The sequence below is a fragment of the Jatropha curcas genome, chromosome 7, assembly GCF_041381405.1.
Source record: "Jatropha curcas cultivar XTBG-Jc1 chromosome 7, XTBG_Jcur_1.0, whole genome shotgun sequence".
Lineage (NCBI taxonomy): Eukaryota > Viridiplantae > Streptophyta > Magnoliopsida > Malpighiales > Euphorbiaceae > Jatropha > Jatropha curcas.
Window position 1 is genome coordinate 5,288,245 of NC_143157.1, and position 22,747 is coordinate 5,310,991.

General features: G+C 34.7%; 1 protein-coding gene across 2 annotated transcripts; it reads right to left on the bottom strand.

Moving 5' to 3' along the window:
* Positions 1-1,070: 1,070 nt before the first annotated feature.
* LOC105634470 (S-adenosyl-L-methionine-dependent methyltransferases superfamily protein) lies at positions 1,071-20,721 on the bottom strand. Of its 2 annotated transcripts, none has more exons than XM_012217333.4 (11): positions 20,290-20,721; positions 20,127-20,210; positions 19,966-20,040; positions 19,743-19,823; positions 18,789-18,928; positions 17,775-17,978; positions 16,989-17,163; positions 14,166-14,249; positions 3,693-3,885; positions 2,083-2,276; positions 1,071-1,607 (listed from the first exon to the last, which is right to left on the bottom strand). In XM_012217333.4, the coding sequence occupies exons 1-11, from the start codon at positions 20,512-20,514 to the stop codon at positions 1,425-1,427; spliced, it is 1,638 nt and encodes a 545-aa protein (XP_012072723.1). In that variant the 5' UTR covers positions 20,515-20,721; the 3' UTR covers positions 1,071-1,424. The 2 variants fall into 2 exon arrangements, with proteins under 2 accessions (XP_012072723.1, XP_089579930.1); XM_089723804.1 differs by having other exon boundaries at positions 19,743-19,819; positions 19,962-20,040; positions 20,290-20,718.
* Positions 20,722-22,747: the final 2,026 nt, after the last annotated feature.

Consider the following 22,747-nt stretch of genomic DNA (forward strand, 5'->3'; position numbering starts at 1 on the left):
ATCAACTGAACCAAGACTGGTTCAGATCCCAATTCCGACCCCTCCGGCTCCACTTAGACTAGCAGTTTCCATGAAGGCCGATTCATTGAATCGAAACCGAGTCAGGAATTCAAATTCCGACTTCGATTTGGCATCTCTCAAAACAATCTACAATCAGCCAATTAAAAGTTACTGGTCGCGAACCCATAATTAGACGTTTGAATTTAACTATATATATATATATATATATATCATCAAGTGGACATTCTAATACAACACTTGTTCATTCATATTTACAAGGTCAGAACAAATTAAATTATATAACAATCACTATCGATGCTTGTGTTAATATAATTATTATATGGTTGATTGCCATGGAAGTATCATATTTGGAATGAGGCAAGAAAACTATGACTTCATAAGAGAAGAAAATGAGCATCAAGGTCAAAGAGGCATGGATAACCTCTCTCTTTACTTTATCTATGCATTACAACTTCCAAAATCAAATTAACACAACGTAAATAAACAGGTACTTGCATTTGACATATCCGTAATTCAACGTTAGCTATCTAGATATAAATATCATGAGCCAAATACATAAATTCACTGTATACTTGTTGCAACTAAAATTACAAATTTTAATGTCATTGCAACTCTCCAAGCTAACAACTATTCTCTTTTATATAACAAATATTAATTTAATTTGGGGCTAGCACAACCTTTGAAATAATATAACAACGAAGCCTTAATCCCATACTAATTGGGATCAACTATATGAATCTGTTTTTGAAACAACAATTTTCAAAATTTTTCAACTATCAAACAAAGTATTTTAATTGATCTAATTTTGCAAGTTGAAGTGTTTTAATAAGTGCATTTTATCAGTTGAAATGTTCAATTAGTTAAAGTTGAAGCGAGGATCCCACAAGGTTTTTCACGACAAGTACACGAGTGAATTTATGCATTTTGCCAAATATCATGTCATGCTCCCTATAATATCATCTCAAACAATTAATAGGAACGACTCAGAGCAACAAAGGTCGAATCACAAAGATTCTGAGATCAATATAATCTCCTTTCACTATGCAAAATGAATCAAATTGACCGGTCCACTAACAAAAAGGTAAACAACATCCATCAACTAAAAGACAAAACTCAGGAGATTTACTTGGCTGCATGTTTCACATGTTCCAAACAACCTCAGAATGATCTCAAGGAACAGAAATGCAAGTTGGAAAAAAAAAAAAATGTTAAGTTGGAACAGAAGGTTTTGGCGATTATGGCAAAAGTTCACAGTGATCTTTTAGGATTAAATATAGGGGGCCTGGCTGCTTTTAGAGAATGAATATTCTATCAAGCAGTAGATTTACCTCAGAATGAGACCAATGAAGCTCTATAAGATCCTGTTCGTACTGGGATAGACGATCAGTGTTGCTATATTTAGATCAAGTTCTTTTAGCAATTATGGCCACATTTCTTGGCGATAATACTGGATCAAAGATGGGTAACATGATTGCTTCTAACGAACTGCCTTGCTCCTGAAGGAACAATAATCTATCGAGCAGAAGAAGAGTCTCAATAAGGGGCCCAAAAGCAGCTCGGAGAGACCAATATAATCCTATAAACTCCTGTTTGTATTTATTATAACAATCAGCAATACGAAAATATAAACAACAATTACACATATAGTTGTGTAATGTTCAAGTTGCATGAATCCTAATACTACTACAACAGCATTTTAAACAATTAATTACGATAAGCTAACTATATACACTTTAGTGTGCAATTTGTCTCATGGGAAATATTCTACTGAAAAAATTTTCTATGCTTCCCAGTGTGTGCTGATCAGAAAAAATAGTGAATGGCAAACATATTCCACACACTAAGTATAATGACCACTACACGTGAAATCAGAATCAGAAACACCAGCTAACTTTATCAATAAGGCATTTAGATAATCATTTGCAAACGCCATTAGAACCAAGGTTTACAGAGGAAATAAGGGTTTCTTCCCCTACTTTTCCTCGAGCAGCACAAGCAAAATTGCAAAAATGTCCGCGTGTAATAAGTGAATGCCATAAGAGCAAGGTAGGAGTAACATACAGCAAAAGGTTCAACTTCCTCCCATATTTCATGAAGATCTATCTCCTGCAAAGGTTTGAGACCAAGGCGAGAAAGTCCAGAATGGCTAAATTTCTCAAAGAGTAAATATTTGTCCGCAGAAGCATTTCCTTCACATCTCATAATCCCATTGCAAGACAAGGTATTTATGCTTGACTCCGCTGCTGAACTATCATCTGCAAAACAAATTTTGAGTAAATTTACAGTCCTATGCACATGGATTTTTAAGCAAACTAAATGGTGTTGTTAAATTATTTAGGCTTAATAATAAAAAATAACCCAAAATTTTCATGGAAAATAATCCAACCAACCTTTTATTGTAGTAATTTAAACCCTAATCTTTCATGGTTAATTGCAATTCTACCCACGTTAAAATTGAAAGAAAAAACAATATTGTTTTGTTATTGATTAATAGGTCAAATTGGCCATCAAAGTCTTACTAGATTGTTCGTTTAGTTTTAAATTTTGAATTACAGTCAATCAAGCTCTTCAATTTTGCAATTATTTAGACTACCACTAGATAAACTAATGATTAAGATAATTCGCAAAATTAAAGAGTTTAACTGACTCCAATCACAATATAAGACTAAATTGACAATGAAGTGCATTCTGGTTGATCTTCTCACTAACATGAAAAGTGGAAGGTCTCAAGTTCGAGTTTTCTCAACCATAAAGAGTTTTTATCAATTTGGTGAATCAAGGGAAAAGCTACCCCTATTGTGTAACACATCATGTTATTTCAACCCATTAGACCTCTCAATGAATAAAAAAAATTAAGAATAAATTGGCAATCTGGCATTAAATCAAGTGTCAATTTGTCCTTTTTACTATTAACAATTTATAATAAATTTTTTTCTTTTTTCCTTTCAATTTAAACCTACACTAGAATTGTCACTAACTTTGAAAAGTTAGGGTTTGATTTATTAAATTAAAATGAATGGTAAAACTGCAAATTCGGGAAAAGTTAGGTTAGTTTTGAATTTCGATCATCAATGTATAAAGGTCAATGTTGGGGTGGGCAGCGGAAGATAGAGCAATTACATGAAGAGTCTTTCAGCTCCGGATTTAAGTTACTCATTTGATGATATTGGTCAAATTTGTCTTAAATTGCAAATTTATTCAATAAAAGTTATTTGTCTTTGAAAAAAGTGTCCCCAAAGCACAAGTCAGTACCCGCTTTGCAAATGTTGGGGAAGGACATATATTATATTATGTATTGAGAAAAAAAGAAAGTCATTTCATTTCCTTGATAAAGAAAATATTTTAAGGTGTGGGTCCTCTCTTATTTTTATGTTGGTATTCATTCGTCAAATTTCCTTCTTGCAAAAGGATGGAAGAATCAAGGGAAAATTACTATTACATCCCTATGTTATTGCAAAATTAATCACTCCATCCTCGACATTTAATAGTGAAAAGCTTTAAAAGTGAACAGAACCACCACTTAATTGATGAAACCAAACATTAAGGATAAAGTAGTGTATTTTTTAAAAAAGCAGCGGAGTAATTAATTTTGGCATACTATAGGGATGTAATAATAATTTTCCCAAGAATCAATTGAATGCTATAAAACATTCATGAATTCACTGGCTTACCTGTTTTAGATTCTCTAGGCTGTACAGAGACACAGTTACAATCCATTTCAGAAATACTCTGGGGCAGTTTATTTTCTCCATGACGCAATGCAGAATGGAGAATCTTCCTTTGCTGCTGTCGACGCAGGGCCTTTCCTTGACGCCCAATTGAAGGACTTGCTTTCATGATTTCAGGATAATATTTACTAAGAACCTGTAAATAAAACAAATGTTATCCAGCAGCAGACTGTCACAACAAATAAATTAATAAAGAAAAATCTTCTATATAAAGAACCATCCAAAGTAGAAAAGAAAAAGCAGATTGACGCCACTGCATTCTGCTTTGTAGTAATTTGGTGTTTCTAATTGGAAAGGAAGATCCAAATTTATATTAAATTGTTTGCTTGACATGCATAATGAGATAAAAATTCCTTCCTTTTCTGCTGTTTGAGTGCCTAAACTCAAGACGGTATATCATGAGGAGTCAAGATGGCTCTGTCGAAAGAAATCTGGTTTAGGGGGAGACAAGAGTGGCGCAGCCGTTCATAATCGTGGAAGGAAGACTCTATCCTGCCGCAATTCTAATCTGTCAATAGAGAGCTTTATTTATAAAGAAAGAAAACTTTTCCTGCTCCCTGCTCTAAGTCTTTAGTATCCTCATTTTTCTATAAAAATAGTGGTTGAGATAAAGAGTTACGGACTCCTCTGCCGTGTGCATTATGGGCCTCAAGTATGTGACCTACGAGCTTTGTTAAGCAATAGGTCTTCTTCCATAATTAGTTTCTTCTCCATTTTTTGCCAACAATATAAATTTTATTAAGAGAGCTAAAAGTAGTGATTTTCAATGAAAAGGATTCCCAACCTTCCACATCCTCACAAACAATGGCATGTTAACAAGAGTTGACAACAGAAAATACCTTACTAGCTCCCTTCTATTTGCATCTACCAACGAATGAAAATTTCTGTTCTCAATTGCACCACCTCACATAATAATATACTTGGAATCTCATCACTATTCAACACAGAGCTATTGAACCTTTAACGGAGCTGCAAAACTCGAACTTTCACACCAAAGATTTGTTTCACCATGACCATCTTAAAGAAGAAACCATGTCATCTCTTTCGGCTGAACTTCCCCCCCAGCCTATAAACTTCCCCCACTATTTTCCTGCTAAGGTTGTCTGCATGGCCTAAATCTTCCGTTAAAGTAGCTCACTTAGTGGGTTGCTGATGTAGCTAGCTAAACCTAGCCCAATTAGGTAGTAGAAAAGAGGAAAAATATTGAACAGACAAAACAAAGAGATCAAAAAATTTACCAAATGGGCTGAATTTTCCGGTTACACAACTACGGCAGCCTAAATATGTCAATTTCGCATTCTTGCTTCAAAATTGATTATAGCAGCTGTATGTTATCATAAATTTCTAATATATCTTGAACCTTTAGCCATCAAAAATAACAAAATCAAAAGTCTAAGAGAAGAAATAAATACACTAATTTTAAAAGTGCTACAATGAATGAACTGTTAACAGTAATCTAAAAATTAGATTTTCCTTATGAATCAATGGCCTGAAAATATTGTTTCAAGCATCACATGTAGGTACGTGTTCTATTTTTTGGCAAACTCATGGAGAAATTCTAAATGTATGATTGCAAATTATAATTTTCGACCACAAACACATTGTTAGAGTTAAGAACGCAGCAGAGATAAGTTAAAGAAGAGAGAAGAAGAAATAGAGGTTAGATGAAATTAGAGATTGGAACTTCCATTAAATGCGAATTCAGATTTACAAGCAGGTCTTGATTGAAGAACAGGGAAAATAATAACAGGAAGGGAAAAATAAAGTAAAAAGAAAGGTTGCAAGCAACCCCCAGGACCAGCCCGATACAGAGAGAGAGACCCCCTGCCAAAATAACAAACTCTATATCTTTTTCGATACCCTCTCATTCCAATCACTAGCTATATATATGATTTCCCCCTAACAGAATCTGCTGATGTGTCCAGCAGTGTTGCTAATTCCTTTGCTGCCCTCTTTGTTCTTTGTTTCTTCTGGAATAAACCTTGTAGGGCCTTGGGTTTTTCTCAACAGTCCTATCATTACCATCCCCTGGGAGACAAGCCTTATCCTCAAGGCTGAAATTAAGAAATTGCCCCAACATATCAGCTTCATCAATCCAGGTTGCTTCATCTTCTGTCTTTCCTTGCCACTGTATTAATAATTGGCGAAATGGCTGATTGTTGATCATTGTTGTACGGTTTTGGCAGACCTTTTCAGGCTGGAGCAAAGGTGCCTCATGGCTGTTTAAATTCTCCGGTAAAGTATCTAACACAGAGTGGTTGCCAATAACCCTTTTCAGCTGGGAGACATGGAAAATAGGGTGTATCTTGGCGTCTGCAGGGAGTTTCAGCTTGTAAGCTACTGCACCAATCTTGTCAATGATTTCAAATGGCCCATAGAACCTAGCAGCCAGCTTAGCATTAACTCTGGTAGCTACAGATTGTTGACAGTGAGGACGAAGTTTCAAGAATACTTTGTCTCCAACAGAGAATAGGACATCCCTACGCTTTTTGTTCGCGTATTTTGTCATTAGCTGCTGTGCTCTGTGTAGATTAAACCTCAGCTGCCTAAGAATTTCATCTCTACTGCAGAGGTGTTGAGACAAGGCTTCGACCCGAGATTCACCTGGCAAGAATTGATGTAGAGTAGGAGGTTTACGGCCATAGACAGCTTCAAACGGTGTCAACTTGATGGCTCCCTGGAAATTTGTATTATACCAATACTCTGCCCAACATAGCCATTTGCTCCATAACTTTGGTTGGTCAAAGGAGAAACACCGCAAGTAAGATTCCAAGCTCCTATTAAGGAGCTCTGTTTGTCCATCCGTTTGAGCATGATAAGAGGAGCTGAACTTGAGTGGCGTACCCTGTAGGCGGAATAATTCAGTCCAAAAGCTGCTTAAGAATAAAGGGTCTCGATCACTAACCATAGACCTCGGAATGCCATGGAGGCGAACCACCTCTCTGATAAATAGTTCAACAACTTTGGCAGCTGTAAATGGATGCCGACGAGGGATGAAATGAGCGTATTTGGATAGGCAATCGACAACCACAAGGATGCAGTCAACCCCATTAGACTTGGGTAATCTTGTGATGAAGTCAAGTGCAATATCTTCCCGAAGTTGAAGAGGTACAGGTAAAGGCTGCAATAGACCAGCTGGTGATTGAGCCTCATATTTGTGTCGTTGACAAACAATACAGGAAGCAACAAAGTCTTGGATCATAGCCATCATCCCTTTCCAATAGAAGTTAGATGCAATTCTTCGGCAAGTTCGGAAAGCACCAGAATGACCCCCTACAGCAGTTGAGTGCAACTCAAAAATTAATTTTGGTAGCCAGCTAGAAGATGATGGAAGTACTAACCTGCCCTTGTAGAAGAGGTGACCATGAATGATCGAATAGTGGGCTGGAGCTGTACTCCGAGAAGAGAGAGCTGATATGATACTGGAAAGGTGGGCATCTTGTTGAATTTCAGCATTAATTGTATCCCAATCAATCCATGAAGGAATAGAGATGCTTTGAAGAGTCAATTCTTCGTCCTTTCGTGATAAGGCATCTGCTGCCTTATTTGTTTTGCCGGAGCGGTATTCAATGACGAAGTCATACCCCATAATTTTGGCTGACCAGTATTGTTGGGCTGGGTTGGAGACCTCTTGGTGCAATAGATGACGCAAACTACGCTGATAGGTTCGAATTGTGAATCGACAACCGATATGGTATGGCCTCCAGTGTCTTATTGCAAGGACTACAGCCATTAACTCATTCTCATAAGCTGATCTGGTTGTTGCAGGGTTGCCAGTTGCCTTGCTGAAATAAGCAATTGGTTTATTGTCTTGCATTAGTACAGCACCAACTCCAGATTTTGAAGCATCGATCTCAACAATGAAGGGTATGGAGAAATCTGGCATAGCTAAAACTGGAGAAGAAATTATGGCAGCTTTCAGGGCATCAAAAGAGGCTTGTGCTTGTGAGTTCCACTGAAAATCAGCAGCTGTTTCCTTCTTTAATAGCCGAGTCAGCGTCTGTGCAATGTGTCCATAATTCAGTATGAAGCACCGATAGTACCCTGTCAAACCCAAAAATCCCCTGACAGCTTTAATAGACTTCGGTATTGGCCATTGTAAGATGCTGGAAATCTTAGAAGGTTCCATGGAAACACCTTGGGAGGAAATGACATGTCCCAAGTATTCAAGAGAAATTCTGCCGAAAGAGCACTTTTTGGCATTCAAGTGTAGTGAATGGTCTATGAGCAGCTGAAATACAAGTTCTAGGTGGTCTAGATGGTCCTGCCCCGACTTACTATAAACCAGTATGTCATCGAAAAATACCAGAACAAACTTGCACAAGTGTGGCCGAAATATGCCATTCATAAGTGCTTGGAATGTCGCTGGGGCATTAGTTAATCCGAACGGCATTACCAGGAATTCATAGTGCCCGGAATGAGTGCGAAAGGCCGTTTTGTGAGTATCGGAAGGAGCCACTAGTATTTGATAAAATCCCTGTTTCATATCCAGCTTCGAGAAGAACTGGGCTCCATGTAGCTCGTCAAGCAATTCTTGAATATCTGGAATAGGGTATTTGTGAGGAACAGTTGTTCGGTTAAGTTGGCGGTAGTCGACACAAAATCGCCAGCTGCCGTCTTTCTTCTTAACCAATAAAACTGGACTAGAGAATGGACTAGAGCTGGTCTTGATGATTCCAGCAGAAAGCATATCAGCAACCATTTTCTCAATTTCATCCTTTTGGAGATGCCCATATCTGTAAGGCTTTACTGAAATAGGACCCTGTCCAGGTTGAAGTATGATTCTGTGGTCTTGTGGACGGCTGGGGGGAAGGTGTTTTAAGTCCTCAAATATTGTAGGGAATTTCGATTGAAGCTGCTGGAGTTGCTGAGATTGACTAGAGGAGAGGGCTGTTGAGTTGACTGAATATGTTGTGTCTGCAGATAGTTCCCATAAAAACCCAGAAACTTCAATGTCATCAATAGCTACCTTTGATAGGGACTTAATGGAAGCTGAAGAACGGGACAATGAAGGATCCCAGTGATAGTTACCCAATTTCCATTATAACTGAATCCCATAGTCATTTTCAGCCAATCGACCTTGACTTCCCCAAAGTCTCTAGCCAAGCAATGCCCAAAATAATATCAACTCCACCCAAAGGGAAAACAAAGAAATCCCCTGTTATCCCAATAGAACCAAACTGAAGCTTTAAATTCTTACAAACACCTCTGGATTGAATCTGATGCCCATCACCTAATTTGACAAAGAAGGGAGGCGTGGGACTAATCATTAAATTGAGTGATTGAATCATATCACCAAAGATGAAGTTATGGTTGGCACCACTGTCAATCATTATGGTGACCGTTGAAGTGATAGGGTGCCCCTAAGCTTCATCGTACGAGGTCGTGAAATACCCCCCACTGAATAGAGTGGTAAATCCAGTTCAAAGAAGTGAGCTTCATCCAGTTCAGTAGAGAGAAAATTAGAGGAATTGGGTTCCATATCCGCAAATAAACCATCATCTGTTAGATCATCATCTTCACCGCCAATCAGAGCTCTCAATGACTTATTGGGGCACTCGTGTAATGGAGAATAGGGCTGTTTGCAACGGAAACACAGTCCCTTGGCTCGAAGCTCTTGGTAATCATTATGGGAGTTGTGGCGAATGCCACGAAATCTGTTGGTAGTATTGGGTGGTGGTGGAGGAGGGGCAGGTAGGGTGAGAGGTCGATTGTGGTGGGTTAGGGCTTGTGTTTGGTCGTTTGATCTAGGGGATAGAGTGGGAATGATTTATGTCCGGGTCGGGAAAGTAATTTGGTGTGGGGCATGGGTTGTAGTTGGGAAAAAAGATTTTGGGCCAAGTCCAAAACGCTGCGTAGTATGCAAGTCGCAAACGTTTTGACGATGGGTTTGTTTAAAGGAGGCGGTGGTTGGATTGAGCAAGGCGACTTCCATTTCAACTTCTCGAGCCGTGCGCAGAGCCCTATATAATTCGCCAGTATCAGAGGAACGGATTTTTACATGTATTCCTTCCTTGAGTCCATTGAGAAAATAACCGATCAATTGAGGATCAGAGAGAGCTGGAGCTTGAGCAGCTCTAAAGATGAAATCATCAATATATTGGGTGACAGTACCCGTTTGTTTGACAGCAGCAAGAAGCTTATATGGGTTAGAGGACACATCACCGTTGTATGCATTGATGAGTTCAGATTTGAATTGGGTCCAACCCAGTTGAGGATTTCAAAAACGAAGCAACCTAAGCCAATGAAGAGGTGCTCCTTGCATAGAACACATAGAAACAGAGACTTGGGAAGCTGGTGGGGTGTTATGAAGTTCAAAATACTGTTCGGCTTTTGCTATCCAGACAACAGGGTCTATGCCGTTGAAGGTAGGCATATCCAGTTTTTTGGCTATGAAGGATGGGTTCAAATCTGTAAAAGGTCTGGTGGTGGTGTGGTTTGTCTGGGAGGATGTTTCTTCTTGGACGTTTGGGTGAGGATGGGTGGAGCTTTCAGAGATAATGGCAGGTGCTTTTCCGGCAATTAAGGTCTTAAGGAGGGATTTGATTTCTGTATTATCAGCTGGAAGGTTGTGCAATGTGGAAAGGGTGTCTTCAATGGAGGATATTTGTGCTTGAATTGTAGATACGTTCTTCTCTAACGTTTCCACTCTGGATTCCATCTTTGTTTTTGGCATCCGGCAAGTCAAACCAATTTGTTAGAGTTAAGAACGCAGTAGAAATAATTTAAAGAAGAGAGAAGAAGAAATAGAGGTTAGATGAAATCAGAGATTGGAACTTCCATTAAATGAGAATTCAGATTTACAAGCAAGTCTTGATTGAAGAACAAGGAAGATAATAACAGAAAGGGAAAAATAAAGTAAAAAGAAAGGTTGCAAGCAACCCCCAGGACCAGCTCGATACAGAGAGAGAGACCCCCTGCCAAAATAACAAACTCTATATCTTTTTCGATACCCTCTCATTCCAATCACTAGCTATATATATGATTTCCCCCTATCAGAATCTGCTGATGTGTCCAGCAGTGTTGCTAATTCCTTTCCTGCCCTCTTTGTTCTTTGTTTCTTCTAGAATAAACCTTGTAGGGCCTTGGGCTTTTCTCAATAGTCCTATCACACATGGCTAACCAAGATCCTTAATTAAAGCAATATTATTGAAGGTAAAATACTATATGAATGAAATAATATGTCCCTAACATAACCTATGGTCAGGAAAAGCAAGGCGAAGATTGGCCATAGTAAAAATATATAAGTTGACCCTTAGTTTGACAAATTGTTTACAATGGGAACCACTAATTATCGTTTCAAATCATTCTTTCTTTCTACTTATCTTAGTTTAATGAGTACCAAGGTTACAAATTACAATTCCAATCATAAAATGTGACCGTTGTCAGTGAATCACCTTCGGAAGAGATTCTTTCTCAGTCTGAATAATGGATAGAATTAGAAGGCATGGTTACTTGTAATAGTTATTTTTTATTATTTGGAAACACAACATGATGGAAATCATGATATAATTAATTACCATATAAACAAAAAATAATTATGTACATCAATCCGAAAAAAAAAAATCAAAAAATTTATAAAAAAATATTAAATGAATTCAAAATGCATATTAGCCATCATTACTAATGCAATATTTTCATGCATATATTATTTACTAAACTTATTTAGTTTTAGGCCAATTTGCTTCATGAGAAACATATTCACCACAAACATTTTATGTTTTTTTTTTTTTTTTTTTTTTTTGGTTGGAGCCCAAAAAAGTTTGATCAATAGAAAAAAATTTTCTAGTCAAAAGCAAAAACTAAATTTAAGTTTGACACCCAATTAGGCTGCTTTTGCAGTGTCCAGAACTTAGCAAAGAGTAGTTTAGGGGGGAAAAAACGTGAACTTTAGCTTTTCCCAAACTATGGTTAACCAAAAACGGCCAAAAACTTAAAAATAATATATAGAAAGTCAAAACACAGTCCTGAAAAGCAACTCAAACTCAATATCACACAAAGCAAGCCCCATTCAAGCAAAATGACTCCTTTTCTCCAAAAGATGAAAACATTCTCTGAACTTTAAACTCATTAAAATAGGTAAAAAAAAGTACTGACATCATATAAATACACATCCGTTAGTTTATCGATCACTTTGGTATAATAAGTTTAGGAGTCAAATTAATATGTAGATCTTCTAGTTGACAATTAAATAATAAAAATTTCCTTATAAATTTCAATTCAGTGTGGAGTTGACACTAAGTGTTGACCATTAGGCCTAATATTAAATTAATCATGTATCCAAAAATTGTTAAACATTACAGATACTTCAAAAATGAATAATAAATGAACATGTATCACATAATGCCAATCAAAACAATTCAAACATTTGCATGTAAACACATAGCTCTTCGAATTTTTATTTGTTATTAACAATTTTTAAATATAATACGTTATGTAACATATTTAATTACTTAAAAAGCAATAAAAAATAAAAAATAAGAAAAAACACAATCCGCATGTTAATTGTGAATTTGTGATGAACTTAAGAAAGCCTATAAAACCTCACAATAGGAAGCAGTAAAAGATCTCTCTCTAAACTTCTTGTCGTAAGCAGGATAGGATCAAGGATTGGTAGCCAACAATGATTACAGAAGTGCAACAAAGGAAGCTTGAATATTGAAGGATCCATATCAAAAGCTAAAAATCCCAGTTATGCAAGCCATAAAATCTTGAAGATTAGGACTGAAGAGGAAAGGCAAGATGCTAAAGCTTTCAAATCTTAAGCATCCCAAAAAGATGATGAGAGTGTGGTGGCATAGCACTTTACCAATTTAATACACTCTCCATTGTCTACTCTTCATTTTCGTCTTCTTTATTCTCAGTTCTGTCTCTTCATGTGTCACTCTATTTCAGACCCTTCACACCTACAACTACTTACAGTTACAGTTACAACCACTTCAACCAAAGGTGAAGCCAGAATCAAAGGCTAGAGGGGGCGAAAAAAATATTTCAAAAAAGTTAAAGAGGGGTTGAAATTTTAGGGGGTAAATAGAAAAATTAACTATTTAAAAAAAAAAAAAAAATTGGCCAAATCCACCTCAGATTTCATCTATAACCGACTGTGGGACACAAATGAATTGTCCATATTAGCCATTACATAATGGAATTGGGACAATTCACTGGTGATTTGAAAATAGAAGTTCCATTATGGGGAATATCATACCAGTACACCATATTCCATTACGTAATCAGCCAATTCGATATATAATAAATAGTTCATATGTATGTTGATGACATGTCAAGCAACCACCCACCAGGCCCAAAAAAAAAAAAATACAAAACAAAAGGGAAGAAATGAAAAAGAAATCTACAAAACAAAAGGAAAGAAATGAAAAAGAAATCTATGCACTAAAACATCCGAATCTTTTCTTATTACTATAACAACCACTATTCTCAGATGTTTTTTCTTTGGGATTGTGTTTTTAATGGGTTCGGTGCTGGTAGTTTGATTGTCTATGATTATGGTTACATCAAGGAAAATAATGAGCAATTACCACATCACCAGGTTTCTTTTTTTTTTTTTTTTTAATTAGGGTAGAGTAATGTCAAGAAATAATCAGCCAACTTTTACATTCTCTAATAAACCATTCAAGTAGGTTTCTGGTGTGCCTAAAAGTAAAGTTGTCCCTCCAATTTCTCTTTCCTTACTTTCTTTTAATACCCATAATGTTGGTGTTAAGAGTACAAGAATAGGATCGTGTCACAAGGCGATTTACAGGAAAGTCTAATTCAATTAACTTCCCCTTGTCCTATTCTTCTTGCGACCTATTGTGATAATTAACTCAAGCTCTTCAAAGGGAACTTGAAAACCTTGGACCTCGTTAGAGAGAGAGCTCCAGATCTCTGTGTTTGAGTGAAATTCTGACTTGGCTTTTCACTATTCTAACTGTCCTTTAAATAGGACTAGACTTACTACATGAATAAGAAACCTATAAATTAGGCTCCTTAAAAATAGAGATAAATGCAACTCCTATACTAAATGAGAGTAGACAACTTGAATTAAAATATTAATCCTAAAGTGACAGCCAAGCCCTAAACAGCAGCCAAAATGAAAATGCAATTCCTCCACTTTCCTTCTTCCTCTTGTCTTCCACTACCAAACAAAGAGTTAAGGAAATACAGCATAAAAGTTTGCATATTGATTGTGCTGGCAACGTCGAAAAAAACGTAAAGAAGATAAATATCAGAAAAACTTGAAATCTATCAAACAACACACCAAAACAAAACATGCATACAGGAGGACAAGTAGAGATTAAAAGAAGAAAGCCAAAATCAAAGATATGCAAAAGAAATACGAGCCCTAACCGCATCTTCAAGAACAGAACAAAATAAGCCAACATAAAGCAATTGCAAAGACAAGATAAATTTGTGTACCATCTGAAAAGCAGCACGAAAAGTATGCAACTCAAAATTTTGAAGGCCAACATCTTTGTCGAGACTCCTCCATCTTTCTGCACTCTAAACAAAATCAAAATCACTAAATACATCATTAGGCAATCAAACCAAACAACACAAATATATTAGGGTACAATAGTTTAGCAATAACACCATTATTATATCAGCCAAATGCATCCCTCCTTTTGCAAATAGATACTCAACTTCAAAAACAACTAAGCAAAAATTTAAGTAAATGAGGCCAAATCGATCAAAATAAGTAAGCTACATTTACCAGCTGCCCATTGCATAAGTTTATTCTTGTCTAAGGCATTATTAGTCAATTGTTCCCAAGAAAAGTCTATGAGTTTGTAGGCAGAGTTTTCAATCCACTCAAAATCCACAGCTTCTACACTCAAATGATGGAACTTATACTCTCCGTGCTTCAAATCCATCAAAAATCACAAAATAGAATCCCTTTCCAAAGTGACCTCCCAAAGTTCTAGGAAGCAAGACATTTTGTACTCAGTGTTCTGCTAGGCTACAAGATGCAAACTCAGACCTATAATGAATGACATATTAGGAAGTGCAAACATAAAAGAAGTACCAACCACAAAAAATATTTACAAATAAAAAATTTCACATTGTTCATATTATCAAAGGGCCCATTGACTTGGCAGATTAGAGAATCCTAAACAAGTCTGGATTATAGAAATATTCATCCCTAGATTTGCCACATTGTAGTTATAGCATAAGCATCCCAATAAACAAATAACTTCTTGCCAGTTTCTTCTCTGCCTTAGAACTAAAATTAGTATTTTCCACCTAATTTCAACCATAAAGTTTGTAGTGTGACATGGGAGTGTCTTGGGCTACAAGCATTTTTCTAGATATTCTGATGTTGAAGAGCAAGCTAAAGAAGAAGCTACATACAGATATTTAAATCATGAACATAATTGAAGGATGAGTTAATTTGAGAAAGTAACTTATATAGTTACAAAGCCAACCTACTTTAATTAAAGGATTTCAAATAAGTAAATTTTAATTGTATGTGTTAACTGTTTTTTACAGTAAAAGTTGTTTTATAAACCCGTATATAAGACCACCTTAAAGGCTAAAGGTGTGATATAATTATGTTGAATATTTTCTTTAAGTGAGAGACTCTTTTCCCCTTTCTGCGAATTCCTAGGTATTGTGAGACTGATATCAAACTTTGGTTTAAAAATCTGACTTAGAAAATCATTTTGTAGATGCAGGAAAAATTTCAAAAACCAAATGTTTGATGTTATACTTGGTTTACAAGATAAAGATCAGTTCAAATAAAAAGATGAATCTTCTCTAATGAATCATAAATCCTAATCGATACATGCATTCAGCAATTCAACAAAGATACAAGATATTTCATCAAATCACTAAAACAAGATGGTTTTATCAGATCTTTAGTGAATCCAATACCAATGAAAATAAATAAATAATTTTTATTTTAGTTCTTTTATTCAAAATCATTAACTAGTGCATTTTGGAACAGATTTATTTAGGATTTGTCTGCAATATATGATGACTACTTTGAAGATGATGAATGGTATCTATAATGAAACTTTTTTCATCGTTTGTGAACCATAATATTATACAAGTAGTGCAGAAAATCACAAAATCAAGTCCGCAAAAATTAATGTAAAGAAATTATTATTATAAAGATCCCTTTGCGAACAACTGTATGTTTTAATAAAACAATTTTAACTGAAAATTTTGCAACATAAAAAAATTGGAATGTTCAGAGTTCTTGAAGAATATTTCAAGCAAGAAGATATAGCATATTGAGCCAGACTCAAGGAAAACTTCTTTTCCAACCGGTGTATGACATGGGAGTGCCTTAGACTACAAGGATATGCTTAGACATTCTAATATTGTTAAGCAAGTTAAACAAAATAAGAGGCTACATGAAGATATTTAATGCATGAGCATAATTGAAGTATAAGTTGATTTAAGAAAATAATTTATTAATTACAAAACCAACATAGTTTAATTAAGTGATTTAATTGTGTTTTAAACAACTTTTATGTTAAAGTTGTTTCGTAAAACCATAAATAAGGCCACCTCAAAAGCTTAAGGGGATGATGTAATAGCATTAAATAATTTCTCTGAGTCAGTGCATCTCTATTTTTCCATTTTGGCGGATTCCTACAGATTGTGGAAATTCTGTATATTTGGATTAGCTTTCCAAGGTTGTCTCCTTGGACATATCCACCACGGTAGGGTTTTCAACCTCGCCATATTCGTATACCCCTAGATGACCCTCATTATAGTGTCATCTCTTGCTTGCAGTGGTAAGTCATAAGTTAAAATTATTTATCCAATCTTACACTTTAAAGCTTTTACTCCAACATAGCAGTTCAGAAGTTCCAAGCTTGACTTCAATGACCAAGATGCAGTTTTTTTTAATTTTATGCCAAAGCATTAATCTTTTTTCTTTTCTCCTAATCTTTACGAGTAGTGATATAAATAATGGCCATCATTTGGAAAAAATTCAGGGGACCAAGAACTCCAACAAGCACATTGAAACAGTTGGGAATACAAAACTGCATCAGCATGATCAAGACTTATAGTGCTTCACTGCAATTTGTAGCAACCAACTCAGTCTGTCTTATATACTCCCATACCAACCCCCAAAACATAACCGTCCATAGTTTGCCTTTAATCACTTTGGTGCTATCAGTTAGTCACTGAAAAGACCAAAATGTCAAAAACTTTGAATGATATATCCATTTCCATGATACTACTTCAATGGACAATTCAATTAAGAAAAGCAAAACATCAATGCACCTGACAAGCTAGATCGCGTGAATTCTTCCCAAGGGATATGCCTGAAGATTTAACACCCAAACTCATTGGAAAACCACAATGAGGACCAGCAACATCAAAACATTCTTCTGATAATAAGTTGTAGCAGCAGCCAATGCTAACAACTGCTTTAATTTCTTTGCACTCCGAAAAGGTTCTGATCCAATAGACATATATGCACTAAAAAATTACAAACAGCCAAAAAGAAACACAAAAAAAATGCCACATTTACAATGTATGGTCCTAAAGTAGCATAAATTGAGCAAACAAAACCAGAAATCATATTTGACCAAGGGACATGGAAAAAGTGATTCAAGACCATTACATGTCTAAGGCCTTTCACATTCCAATTTGCTTTTATAATACATCAGTGTTATCTTGAACTACAGGACCATCAGCTTGGATCACGAACTACGTGACATATTGTTTCAGTTATCTATAATGCATCTAGCTAAAGCTGCAGATGGAACTTTGAGTTAATCCCATGTAATATTGATAAATTTTATGAGATGCAAACCAAAAATAAAAAAAATAAAATCTTTCTTAAAGGATAATTTTCTAAATGATACCTGTAGAAAAGGCAAGATTTTGACAATTGTTCTAGCCTCAACAAATATTCTTTCAGAAAAATACTTAAGAATAAAGATTTTTCCTTCATATCTAAAACATATGCAAGAACGTATATAAATTTGATCAATGAATTAAACATTGCAAAATTATTTGCACTCAACTGAAAAGATAAAAATCAAAATGCATAATAGTACTCACCTCAGCATTGTTACTGAAAGATCACCACAAGCATGTAATCCAGCAAGTACCAATGAAGTGCTATCATCTGGAACTTGTCTACTCAATTTTGGATGCTCAACAATATCAACGTGTAATGACGCATCAGTCAAGGCTTTCAGCATGTCAATGGACATAACACGGCATGTAATTGCCTTAGGCATATCAGGAACCCTGTTTCCTGAACTAACAAAGGACAAGGAGTGAAAAAAAAAAAAGGCCGTTAACAAATGCCAGCTATAAAAAAATACACCTCAGCCATTATAATGAAATTCAATGATACCAACTGGATTTCACGAAATAAGCAACAGAAAGATAGTGGAACGTGTGGCAATTTAAGGAAAGAATGTCGAAATCTTTGTAATTAGGGTAAATATTGTCTTTCCTAGTTTAGGTTTATTCCTATTTAGATTACTTCCTATATTGGAACAATCTTTTGTATATATATATATAGTAGAGTAGAGATTGCACAATAACAACACAATATAGAGAAATAAAACTCTCCTTTCAAAAACTACAAAGAAACAGCATCAACCACTTAACAAACCCACATAAGCCACATCATATCAAAAACTACACTTGATTGACAACCAACCAAATTATTGATTATTCTGTGAAAAAAAGATTAATGATTTGTAAACAAGCTGATTAGTATTTGGGACAGTAATCAGATGTCATGGCAACTCATTATTTATTTTTAGAAGGAAAGATGCATCAAATAACCTCAGAACTTTTTATATTCCGGCTATCAGTTGAGCCCTTTAACTCAAGTTGTATTTCTTCGGATCCTTAAACTTTTAGATTTAGGGGTATTAAGTATTAGTTTAACATAAAAAGATGATCGCCAACAATCCAATTAAATGATAGTTGAGCTATGAATCAAGGCCCATATACACACATTTTCATCTTGGTTTCCAAACAAGCTGCCTTACATTTACTTGTGCAGAGGAATTTAGAAGTACACAAACAAATGTAAAAATGTTTTGCATTTCATACTCAAGTTTACGCATCTGAGCTGCATAATGTTTCTTTATCCGCTCCGCACGAGTCTCTGTTACTCTTCCATGATGAGAACAAGCATCAATAGCAATTACAGAATGATGGTACTGGAAGGAAAGAACTTGTGCAAGATAACCCTGAAAGATTGAATCAATCATATATGTACAAATTGGAAATGAAATCAAACGAGATTGTTCGGGTAAATGTTATAGAAATATAAACAGAATCAAGTTTGCATACTAGTAAGCAAAGATCATGAATTTATGGTACCACAAAAGATTGCTGTAAGATTATGGAAGCTCCAGCTATAATCTGTCAATTTTTTTTCTGTTAAAACACTCTCATAATCTCTATTTATTTCCTTTCTTCTTGGTATTGTTTAACAAAATAATTCTAAAATTCTTTTTCATAATATAATAGATGGCTGTAAAAATTTAAATTCAACAATCATAAGTTTCTGTTAAAATGAGCTATTGAGAGAGGTACATATATGCCCACTGATAAATTCAGCTAAAGAGTAGATGGTTTGGAAGTCAACCATGAATTTAATCTACACAACAGAATACAATTAAAATTGGGGTCTTTCATTTTCCACTCCAACACTTTAACTGCTACAGTATAATTTTGCCCTTAGTTTCAAAATTTAATTACACAAGATTTTTCTCTATTGGAAATTGTAAATAAGAACATTATCCAAAAACCTGACTTCAAGAATTTATTTATACATATATCAGGATCAGAATGTCTTATTTGTTGATTCAGATGTCAGAATTTGTTTCTTCACACAAGTACTTAGATGGCTTACATCAAAAAGGAAAAAAGAAAAATTCAACCCCTCACCAAAAAGAAAAGTATAAAGGGGGGAGGAAATGCATCAAGTTGTTTCAGAACAAGCATCTCGCACGCAGGAAATAAAAGCAAGAGATAAAAATGAAGAAAATGGCAGCACACCTGGCCAGCACCAACATCAACAATTGTTTCAGCTCTCACATTCTTTGCGATATAATTAACAACAGCAGAAAGAACTTCTACCTGCTCATATCAAATATAAAACCAAGAAAATAACTAATAAGAAACTATTTTTTGCGTATCAGGCAATGTTATCAAATTTTCCTTCTGAAGAGAAAAGGCAAGGAAAACATCCAAATCCAAAATAAACAGCCAAAAAACCTACTTCATGTTTTTTCTTCACGTTCATTCCTTGTGCAAGAACACTACCAAGCGACGTTATGTTCAATCCAGGCAACTCCTGCAACAAAATCATAAGGGAAAAAAAAGCCTAAAATCAACAAAAGAAAATGTATATGTCAAGAAGAACATGAACAAAAAAAGTACCTTTTCCAAGTCCACTTGCTCCCGAGGAAACACAAGAGACCTCAAAGTGGTAACAAATCCCTTGAGAGAAGCAGGCCAGTGGTCCTGAACAAATTTAGGGTTTACAGAGAGGAAATCAAGAAGAAGAAGAAGAAGAAGAAGAAGAAAAGTTTTAGTCGGTTACCTGAACCACGCCAGAAGGAATCAGGAGCAGATTTTGAACAGGCTCGTGGCGGAGGAAGTGAAGCCATTGTTGATCAAGATCTTCCCATAGTCTGTTCTCGAAGAAATTGACGACATGAGCATTTATTATGGAATGGTAAGGTTTGATGAATTCGATAATTGCGTTGATCCATTCTAGGGTTTCATTAGCGCTCTCACAACTGTAATTTGCCCTACTCTCCATCATGCACAGAATTGCTCTGTCTGATAGGAGTACGAGGCAAAGAGCTCAAGAAAACAATACAAAACATCCTTCCATTACATTTGTAACGATACAAAAATCATTGATTACAACCAAAAAAAATTATGAAATTTTTATTGCTCAATACTGATTTCTTAGATTTTTATTTACTTTGGAGAGTTCATTAATGGTAAAAATAAAATTTATGAAAAAAATTGTGACAATAATCTATAAATGGTCGTTGGCTAAATTGATCGGGATCATTAAATATAAAATATCTAATTTATCCTTATATATCCATAGAAAATTTGAATATCTCCACTAATGTATAAATTTGAATATCTAATATATAAAATATCTCTATTAAAAATGGATAGATTTTAGACATATTTAAAATTTAAATTTCAAATATACATTTTTATTCATTAAATAATCTTAAACAAAGTAGTAGGTGGATTACATTTCCCATGCACGTTCTAGGCTTTTATTTTTCTATTATTAATTGTTTCCCTTTTGTTTTTTATTTTTATTTCATATATATATATATATATATATATATATATATATATATATATATATATATATATATATATATATATTGTCTTCAAATGAGGGCATTAAGCCCTTAAGTAACTATACGGCCAGATTGTCCCAACCGATCTGCATCCAACCCCACGAACCAGCTCTTGAAAAGTTTGTAAACTTAGAGGACCATAGACTGTCTCCTTAGCCAAGTAATCAGCCATAGAATTAACCTCCTTAGTCTGCATATTTGTTATTTATTTAAATGGTGTCATGTTCGCAAAAAATATTATATATTAGTTGTTTGGGTCAAAACAAATGGATGAAGACTCTTAAGCTAGATGACTTGCTCAAACTGGTTATAAAGATTAGTCCAGGATCAATTCCTTTGGGTTCCATTTTTTTATATTTGACGAAATTATTAATTTAAATAGAGATCAAATGATGTATCCAACTAAACATTACTCAATTATTAGTATTATACAATTTTGTTGGTTTTTTGAGTGAAATAGATAATGTGAACTTACAAAACAAGTCATTTTAAAGTCAATTACGGTAGCAATGTAAATAGTGAGACAAAATTGAAAAGGCTAATTCAACTACTCAATGATAATTAGTTCAATAGCATAATTTAAGTTGTATATATAGTATGCTCACCAAACTTATGTAATGAAAAATTGTAGTAGATTTTTGAAAGTTTTGTTAAATGAATAAATGATTTAATAGCACAATCTACTACTAATATAGTTTGAATAATTTAGATACAAATAATAGTGTCATATTCCTTTCATAATATATTTTTATATATTTTAATTTTGTATGACAAATAATACAAATGAGTCATTCCAATTAGAGTTCATCACTACTCACAGCGAATGTTACATATTAATTGTTTGGGTCACAATAAATGGACGAAGGCTCTTAGCTTGGATGGCACATGTGCAATGAACTAAAAATTAGTTTATTGTTAATATTATAATATTTTATTGGTTTTTTGAGTAAAATAGACAATGTGAGCTTACAAAACAAGTATATGCTCACTCTGCCACATGGAGGATTCAAACGACGAATTAACTTGTATTAACCACTAATTCAATTAGTTAATTGAAAAGGTTGAAAGTATAATACATATAAGCCATTTTAAAGCCAATTACGGTAGCAATGTAGGTAGTGCAACATAAAAATTGAAAAGGCTAATTCAATTGCTCCATGATAATTTGTTGGATAGCATAATTTAAGTTGTATATATAATACGCTCACCAAACTTATGTAATGGAAGATTTTAGTAGATTTTTAAAAATTTTGTTAAATGTACAAATGATTTAATAGCACAATCTACTACTCATATAGTTTGGATGATTTAGATAAAAATAGTAGTATCATGTTCCTTTTATAATATATTTTTATATGTTTTAATTTTGTATGACAAATATTACAAATGTGTTATTCCAATTAGAGTTCATCAATATCCACATCGAATGTTATATATTAGTTGTTTGGGTCAAAACAAATGGATGAGGGCTCTTAGTTTGGATGCACAAGACTAAGTCTCTTGACTTGGATACATGGATTGGTCTTGGGATAAATTCATGTGTTTGTCATTTTTAATTTTTCTACTGCAATATTCTTTATCTTTAAGAATTGGTTTATTGGCTCAATAGAATGATATGATGTTGAATTGGTTTAAAGGACAACTTAGTTGCTAATTATTGATTTT

What these genes read in the sequence shown, in the direction of transcription:
- LOC105634470 (XM_012217333.4), bottom strand. Translation starts at nt 20,514, where the DNA reads ATGATGGAGAGTAGGGCAAATTACAGTTGTGAGAGCGCTAATGAAACC. An exon ending in AGCAAGTGGACTTGGAAAAG is followed by an intron (nt 20,041 to 20,126) that starts GTACTTTTTTTG and finishes ATTTTGTTGCAG; the next exon opens with GAGTTGCCTGGATTGAACAT. An exon ending in TTGATGTTGGTGCTGGCCAG is followed by an intron (nt 18,929 to 19,742) that starts GTGTGCTGCCAT and finishes TCAATCTTTCAG; the next exon opens with GGTTATCTTGCACAAGTTCT.